Source organism: Phyllostomus discolor, chromosome 1 (assembly GCF_004126475.2).
Source record: "Phyllostomus discolor isolate MPI-MPIP mPhyDis1 chromosome 1, mPhyDis1.pri.v3, whole genome shotgun sequence".
Classification (NCBI taxonomy): Eukaryota; Metazoa; Chordata; class Mammalia; order Chiroptera; family Phyllostomidae; genus Phyllostomus; species Phyllostomus discolor.
In genome coordinates this window covers 47,644,355-47,652,873 of record NC_040903.2, presented here as the reverse complement: position 1 = coordinate 47,652,873, position 8,519 = coordinate 47,644,355, and the positions used below count along the sequence as shown (strand labels likewise).

The following is an 8,519-nucleotide window of genomic DNA, read 5'->3' as shown; positions in this document are numbered from 1 at the left end:
TTAAGTGAGCCACACTGGTCAGAGCTCACAGTCCAGTCTTTATGCTGCAGTAACAGCTACTGGGGCTGGGGGGGCTCCTCCATGTCACTTGCTCATAAGCCTTTCCCTCATCAAAAGAAAGCCTCTTTGCTGGTGATAGTCTTCTGGGTTCTCTCAATCCCTGACTCATTACCCTTCCTTTTGTCTTTCCAGTTTCCCACAGCTAAGTCCACTGACTTTCCTATTTGAAAATTCAGCTCTGTTCCAGTCCCTGGGCCAAAATGACCTGGATGGAATTCAGCACTCCAGCAATTTCTGCCTGCCCCAAGCAATAATTCATTCACTATTCTGATGACCAAGTTCCTGCATTTGAGGTTCCCAGTATTATGTGTGCCCCGTTTGTAGATATGGGCTTTTATGTTGGCCTCTTTGCTGAGCTTTGGACCAGAACCTGAGAGATACAGTAGTCTAATCCTATACTAGCCTAAATCTTGCCTTTCCCTCCTGGCCTATCTCTACACTGTTATGGTCTAGCTAACTATGAAAAGACCTCCCAGATATTTCCTTAGGTTCCAAGTATCACCTACATCAGATTTCCCATTGCAGGGTGATACCTGCATTTAGAACAGTATTTCATCTTAGATCCCCTATTACCAATTCCTTGCAAAGAACACAATCAAACTTAGATACTGTGAAAGTCACTATTAGGCCCAACATGTTATATTATATGGGTAGCACCTCCTTCCTGATGTTATCTGCTGTGAATAGTCAGCCAAGTATCAATGCCAAGACATCAAGTTCTGCTGCTGTCATCCAGTTGCAATTGTGCTAATTTCAGTTATTTCTCTTATCAGTTCAATGACTAACACTTTTTTCCTTCTGCTTTGCGCTTGACAGTTTTCTTGGAGCTGTACCCACCTTAAACCAACCTGTTTCCATCCTGTCCTCCCAGGGTCTGTCTCTACTCATGCCTTGTTTTTAAATTTATTTCTTCAAAAAACATCCTTTGTGTTTGCAATAATCCTATTATAGCTATGAATCCTTTTCTCACTTCATTCTTGATGTTATGATGTTTTTGTTCAAGGATTGACTGTAATACATAAACTTTTTTACTAACACACCAGAAATTAAATATCCAAATGAGCATTGTGATCCCTGAAAATGGTTATGTTGGAGGCTATTCACTTATTCTAATGATATTATGAGTGGCTGAAACATTTCTGGGACTCTTTTGAAACTTGCCAATCCCATATCTTTCACCTTCCCCAAGAAGACAAAACCTATCAGTCTAGAGTATTCGATTAAAGGGCAATGCCTGGCTAAACTGCTGTTTCCAAAAATTAGATTTACCTACAAAAGATTTTTTAAATGCTATTACAGAGGAATTTTTAAAAACTGTTTAGAGAAATTTTAAAAAATTACTTGGTGATTGCTGGGGAGAGGGGTATTAAGGGGACTAAATGATAATGGGGAAAAATAAAATACAGATTAAATTTAAAAAGTTAGTAAAAAAAATTACTTAGCCTCTGACAATAATTACAAAAGTTTAAAGTAAATGTTGAGAAAAAAACATCATAGGTAGGATAAATGGATGGCAACCTCTGTATGACCTGTATGACCTAATACAATTACCTAACCTCTAAGATTATTTTTCCATATATAAAATGAAGATAGCTTCTCACAGTGTTATTAGGGATAAAATGAGAAAGTAAATGACAACTCTGAAACCCATGAAATGAATAAATGTTAAGATATTCCTAGTAATGCCTTACTGTTCCTGCAAATTAAGATGAATTCAAAACAATATTAAAACATATTCATTTAAAAACTATATGTAGGGCTTTGACTTGAGGAGTAAGTTGATATTTTTATTTTGCAGGAGGTTACAGATGAGAATAAAAGATCAATTTTTAAAAATTATTTCTACATTCAATGAAGTTCTTTTTATATCAGTAACATAATTTTATTTATTTTTCAAACACTTTCTATTGTTCAAATACAGTTTTCTGCCTTATCCCCCTACTCCTCCCCACCACCCCAGGCCTTTCTACCTCCTTCGACTGCAATAAAGTTCTGATTTTCAAGAAACAGTTGATGATTTGGAAAGTGAAACTTAACTCCCTCTTATCAAAAAAAAAAAAAAAAAAAGGGGGGAGGGGGGAAATTCCAAAACTCACTCACAATAAAAATAAATAATACCTTCAACTCTACAAAGCATGGGACTTCCCCAAAGAACAGAGAGCAGGTTTTGCTGAGTCCACTGTAATGTTATCCAATCAGAGGGAAAGAGGAAGTGTCCTTACAAATAAATGCTGCATCCTAGCTCCACGTTTTCTCGGGCATTCCTCAACTGCTTTCTGAACCTACTGAACTGTACATTCTGAACCTACTGCAGAGGAACCTCCAGTCACAGCACCATGAACCAAAGTGCTCTTCTTATTTTCTGCCTTATCCTTCTGACTCTGAATGGAGCTCAAGGTAAGAAGCATCAAGGGATATTTAATTTGCAAGTTCAGAAATTGGACTGGGTATAAATTCTACAAATACAGAAATAGGGTATTTGCAAAAGTGTTGCAGCCTGCCTATGAATGAATGGTAAGTAAGCAGAGACTCCCTCTCGTCACAGAGTTTATAGTAAGAGAAGCAGGTGGAATAAATGAGAGGAGGAGGAGGGAGGAGCAGAAGAGGAAAGGGAAAAGGGAGGATAGATAGAAAATGAGAAGGAAGAAGAAGAAAGAAGATGACAGAGATACCCCCTTAGTTAGCTTAATTAATCATATGAGCTGTGCCCAAGGATATGATCCTAAAATCAACAAGTTGCAATTACATTCTTTTAGGTAGTCAACTAAATAATCACTAAGAACTGTTTTATAATGGAATCATCAGATTATGTGATAATGGGGATGTACATTCTGCTAAGTACCATCTACTCCATATTAAATACCCAAAATGAAAGCTGAGCTAACTCACCCTGCTGTACCTGTCTCTTTTTCTGCAGGAATACTTCTCTCTAGAACTACACGCTGTACCTGCATCAGTATTAGTAATAGATCTGTAAATCCAAATTCCTTAGAAAAACTTGAAGTGATTCCTGCAAGTCAATCTTGTCCACGTGTTGAGATCATGTGAGTAGAATACCATCTGCTGATTATCTCCCTGGCTGTAATCATATAAAAATATGTATTGATCATAAAAGATCACAAAGTATTTGTAATGATTCTAAGACTTCTGTATAGCAAATATAGCAAAGGGAAACACATTAGAGTGAAACTTAAGTGTCTGGCTTAAAAATTGTACATTCCATCAGTTTATGGGCCCAACATTATTTTAAATGTTTTCATTCCTATTTTCTTCTATAGAGCCACAATGAAAAAGAACGGGGAAAAAAGATGTCTGAATCCAGAGTCCAAGATGGTCAACAACATACTGAAAGCACTTAGCAAGAATGGGTAGGTTTGCTATTGCTTGCAGAAAAACTGTTCTTTAAGAAATGTAAATCTTGGGAAATTAGAAATATTCCATTGAGCTGTCCTGCGAGATCCTTGGCTTAAAAGAGTGTTACCACCATGCCCCTTCCTCTATCTCCAGTTACTTATGAACAAGGGTGCCATCTCTGTGGTATTGGAAGTTACTCTGACTACAGGTCTAAAAGTGTCAATAAGTCACTTCATCCTTGAGGTAGAGCTACAACTATTCAAGCAAAGCTGCCAAACTTGCCCTGAGCCTTCCCTGGCTCCCTGGCCGTAAATGCAGCACCTGTAATCCACAGAGATTGGGTAGCAGCAGGAATGCTCACCCCACACTTCATCTGAGGATTTGGGGTTATCTATGAAATCAGTAAATTTCAAGTAGAACCCAGACTGAACTCCAGGTTGAATGTTTCACACCTTTACACCTTTCTCTTCTTACAGGACAAGATCTTCAACCCAGAGCAAAGCATAATCACTGCACTACTGATGCGGATGGACCATCACATCCTTACATACAGTATTTGTCAACTCAAATGGTTTTTCTGGATTGCAGTTCTCCTAAAGGGTGACCAACCACAGTCACCAGATTAGCTGCTATTACTCCTGCAGGGAAGTGGATGGCTCACCATCCTGAGAGGTTCAGTAGTAACTTGGCCCTGGTACTATAGTTACTATAAGCTATGCTCAGGCACTACGGTCTTAGCAAACATGCCAAGACCTAGCCTTGCTTTCCTTACCTTCTGTACCTTCTAAAGCTTATTAAGAGATCTTTTCACTTCGGCGCTTACCAGAGTTCTTAAAAATCTCAAATAACTAAATGGAATGCATTCAAAATAATACAATCTGCTTTTTAAAGACAGATCTTTACTCCAGGGGCTTCTAGGGCCATCCTCCCAAGGGGCTCAGATTTTTCTAGTGGTCATGTTATATATATTGAAAATACACAGAAGCTAGAAATGTGTGCAAATAGTATTATTTAATGAAAGACTATACAAAGTAGAATTCTTAGATGCATATGTTTCTTACATTGTTTTCAGTGTTTATGAAATAACTTGTGTAATTAAGTACTACCCATGAATGAACATTGGAAGAAACTTTAAAATCGAGATATTTTGTTTTCATGTTGTATAAGACAAATATGCTGGATGTTTTTCAAAATAAAAATGCTGTGCTTTTCTGGAAATATTAAGAAAGATTATTTAACTGTTCAGAAGCCAAGAAGGTAATAAAGTCATTACAACCATGATGAAGTTTCCAGTGGCTCATTTGACTGGGATATTTATTTCATAAGAAGCTTAAATTGGAGAATTCATAGCCTAGAGAAGCTGGGGTGGGTGAAGGACAAATGAGTTCAAAAATCACATTCCTTTTAACTGTACTCTCCTGAAAGACCCATCATACAAGATTCCTTCAGGACCGATGTGGCATGACTGACGTGCCCTGAGCTTCAGACACTTATAGCCAACTTTCTATGAGACACCTCCACCTGGATATCCCATAGGAATATCAAACTCCAAACTATCTTAAACTAATCCCCCTCTCTCCCAGATCTATTTCTCCTCCTCTATTGTATGTCCTATTTAGTGGCACTATTATCCAGTCTTGCCCGAGCCAGACACCTGGGAATAATTTTCTATATTCCTTCTTCTCCCTCACCTCACCTATCCAATTAGTCACTAGGAAGATATTTAAAATGCATTTAGTTGGCAAATTACTAGTATCAAGAATATATTTTCAAAACTCCTAGCCCTGGCTGGCGTAGCTCAGTGGATTAGGCACGGGCTGTGAACCAAAGTGTTGCAGGTTCGATTCCCAGTCAGGGCACATGCCTGGGTTGCAGGCCAAGGCCCCCAGCAACTGTACATTGATGTTTCTCTCTCTCTCTCTCTCTTTCCCCCTCCCTTCCCTCTCTAAAAATAAATAAAGTCTTAAAAAAAAAACTCCTATGAATAAAAAGGAAAATGTAGACAACTACCTAACTGAAGAAAAACAAATGAATAGGAATTTCACAGAAGGGAAAAAGCATACAACCTTAACATAGGAAAAGATCCAACCTCATTAGAAATTAGAGACATATCCATTCAAATCAATAGGGGATATCACTTCACACCACCAGACTGGCAAAATTTTTTAAGTTGAATAATACTAAGTGTGAGGAAGGACTCAGAGCGGAATGCCTCTCACTGCAGGTGAAAGAGAAAATATCTATGACTACTTTGGAAAACAGTTTGGTATCACCTTATAAAATTTAACATGAACACACCCTATGTCCTAGCAATTCTACTACTACATAGATACCACAGATAAATTCTTGTATAGGACATATATGAGAGAGTGTTATAGCAGCACTGTTTATAACAGCAAAACTCTTGACACAAGCCAAATGTCCATAAATAGAACAAGTAAATTAGAGTATGTTAATTCAATACAATATTATACAGCAGTGGAAACAAATGAAGTACAATTATATACATCAATGTGGATGAATCTCAAAAATCATCTTATACAAAAAAAAGTATGTCTCGGAGGAGTACATGTGGTATGACTTCATTTACTATAAAGTTTTAAAACCAGCAAACTTAACATTGCATTGTGGAGTTAAGATTTATACGATAAAAACAAACAAAGCAAAAAAATGATTTCCATAAAATTCAGTATGGTGATTACTTCAAGTGGGAAGGAAATTCAGTCAAGGAGAGGCACATAAGAGGCTTCTGGACTACAATAAAGTTCTAATTTTTACCTAGGTAATGGTTACATGAGAATTTGTTCTTTAATCTGTACCTACACATTTTAATTTTTAACTCGTGCTCTATTTTACATTGAAAAGCCAAACAAAGAAAGAACAAAAAACTCTTGAATATTACCAACTGTGAAGTGTATTCACAATATCAAGCACGTTTTATAGCAAAATGGAGGAATAAGAGAGCTATTGTTAAGGTGTAACATATAGCACGGTAACTAAATAATGCCGAATTGCATATTTAAAGTTCCTAAGAAGTAGATCTTAAAAGTTTTCATCACAAGGAAAAAAAACTGTAACTATACATGGTGACAGAAGGTAGCTAGACTTAACTGTGCTAATTGTTCACAATATATAAAAATATCGAATCATTATATTGTATAACTAAAACTAATACAATGTTGTATATTAATTATATCTCAGGGGAGGGGGGAACCAGAAGAAAATCTAATGTAATATCAGAAAAAGAAAAAAGAAGACAGAGAGGCAATCACCTTCTGGTATATGACCAATGAGTGCAGAGTACAACCATTACTATCGGAGCCTTGACCGGAACTTTTATTTAATGACAGAACTAGTAAGTGACAGAACTTCTTCTTCCTGCCCTCCTCATTTTCTCTTTCTTCCTAACCCCCAATATATACAAAAGGTCACCTGTCTTATTCTCACTATCACTAATTTTCAGGGTAGTATTAACCAATAAAGATTTAAACTGCTCTCTGCTTAAAAGTAGGGCATTTATTTAACAAGTATTTATTTATGCTCCCTATATACCAGGTTATAAGAAATGACTATATTGCAAGTTTACAATTTACTGTTATTGATGAAGGTAAATAAATTTGAACTGAAAAAACTCCAAACATACAAAGAAAATGGAGAAAATCAGGGAAGCCCTTCCTGTAAAAGGTATAGCGATGTGGAGTGCGACAGACGCACATGTATCTGATAAGTAGAAGGGAAAAGTCAATTCTAGTAGAGGAAACAGCATGTGCAAGGACATAGGTGTGCGGCAGTGTGTTGTGCTCCATCTGGAAAAATGTAAGCATAAAGTTAGAGGTATGAACATTGTGGGAAATAATGTCGGAGAGAAAGATAGGAGTTACATCATGAAAGACTTTCTATGCTATGCTAAGTATGCCAGCACCACCATTATATAGTTATAAGCTATCTACATGTTACCAAACATACATTAAAAATAATGTAGAAGATTGCTAGACCATGCTGTAATAACAAAGCTCCCAAAATACTGACGACCTAACACAATAAAAGTTCACTTCTTGCTTACACAAAGCTCTACGTAAGTTGGCAAAGCCTGTGCTAACTCAGGAATACAGTCTCCCTCCATCTCAACCAATGGCTGCCATGACAGGGAAGAGAAGGATGGAAGTGGCGTTCTGGCTCTTAAATGCTTCTGTCCACATTACCTTGTCCAGAACAAAGTATTGCCTTATTTAATTGTAATGAAGGATACACACTGTAAAGGAAAATGTACTTGTCTCTGCCACAATATACAATTTTTAAATATATTTTATTGATTATGCTATTACAGTTGTCCCATTTTCCCCCCTTCACTCCCCTCCACCCTGTACACCCTCTCCCACCCATATCCCCCCCTTTAGTGTCATGTCCATGTGTTACACTTATGAGTTCTGTAGCTTCTACATTTCCTGTACTATTCTTACCCTCCCCCTATCTATTTTCAGCCTACATTCTATGCTACTTATTCTCTGTACCTTTTCCCCCTCTCTCTTCCTCCCACTCCCCTGTTGCTAACCCTCCATGTGATCTCCATTTCTGTGGATCTGTTCCTGTCTAGTTGTTTGCTTAGTTTCTTTTGGTTTTGCTTTAGGTGTGGTTGTAAATAATTGTGAGTTTGCTGTCCCTTTTACTATACATGTTTTTTTCCTTATCTTCTTTTCTTAGATAAGTCCCTTTAACATTCATAAAAATAAGGGCTTGGTGGTGATGAACTCCTTTAACTTGACCTTATCTGAGAAGCCCTTTATCTTCTCTTCCATTCTAAATGAGAGCTTTGCTGGATAGAGCAATCTGGGGCATAGGTCCTTGTCTTTCATGACTTGGAATATTTCTTTCCAGCCCCTTCTTGCCTGCAAGGTCTCTTTTGAGAAATCAGCTGACAGTCTGATGGGAACTCTTTTGTAGGTGACTGTCCCCTTATCTCTTGCTGCTTCTAGGATTCTCTCCTTCCTTTTTACCTTGGCTAATGTAATTATGATGTGCCTTGGTGGTGTTTCTTCTTGGTCCAAGTTCTTGGGGCTCTGTGAGCTTCCTGGATTTCTTGGAAGACTATTTCTTTGCCAGATTGG

At 37.5% G+C, this 8,519-nt stretch overlaps 1 protein-coding gene across 2 annotated transcripts; it reads left to right on the top strand.

Moving 5' to 3' along the window:
- Positions 1-2,298: 2,298 nt before the first annotated feature.
- On the top strand, positions 2,299-4,695 carry CXCL10 (C-X-C motif chemokine ligand 10). 2 transcript variants are annotated; one of them, XM_036022383.1, is made up of 4 exons: positions 2,299-2,457; positions 2,978-3,104; positions 3,339-3,428; positions 3,891-4,695. In XM_036022383.1, the coding sequence occupies exons 1-4, from the start codon at positions 2,397-2,399 to the stop codon at positions 3,919-3,921; spliced, it is 309 nt and encodes a 102-aa protein (XP_035878276.1). In that variant the 5' UTR covers positions 2,299-2,396; the 3' UTR covers positions 3,922-4,695. The 2 variants fall into 2 exon arrangements, with proteins under 2 accessions (XP_035878276.1, XP_035878279.1); XM_036022386.1 differs by having other exon boundaries at positions 3,339-3,436.
- Positions 4,696-8,519: the final 3,824 nt, after the last annotated feature.

What these genes read in the sequence shown, in the direction of transcription:
- CXCL10 (XM_036022383.1), top strand. Translation starts at nt 2,397, where the DNA reads ATGAACCAAAGTGCTCTTCTTATTTTCTGCCTTATCCTTCTGACTCTG. An exon ending in TGTCCACGTGTTGAGATCAT is followed by an intron (nt 3,105 to 3,338) that starts GTGAGTAGAATA and finishes TTTCTTCTATAG; the next exon opens with AGCCACAATGAAAAAGAACG. An exon ending in AAAGCACTTAGCAAGAATGG is followed by an intron (nt 3,429 to 3,890) that starts GTAGGTTTGCTA and finishes CTCTTCTTACAG; the next exon opens with GACAAGATCTTCAACCCAGA.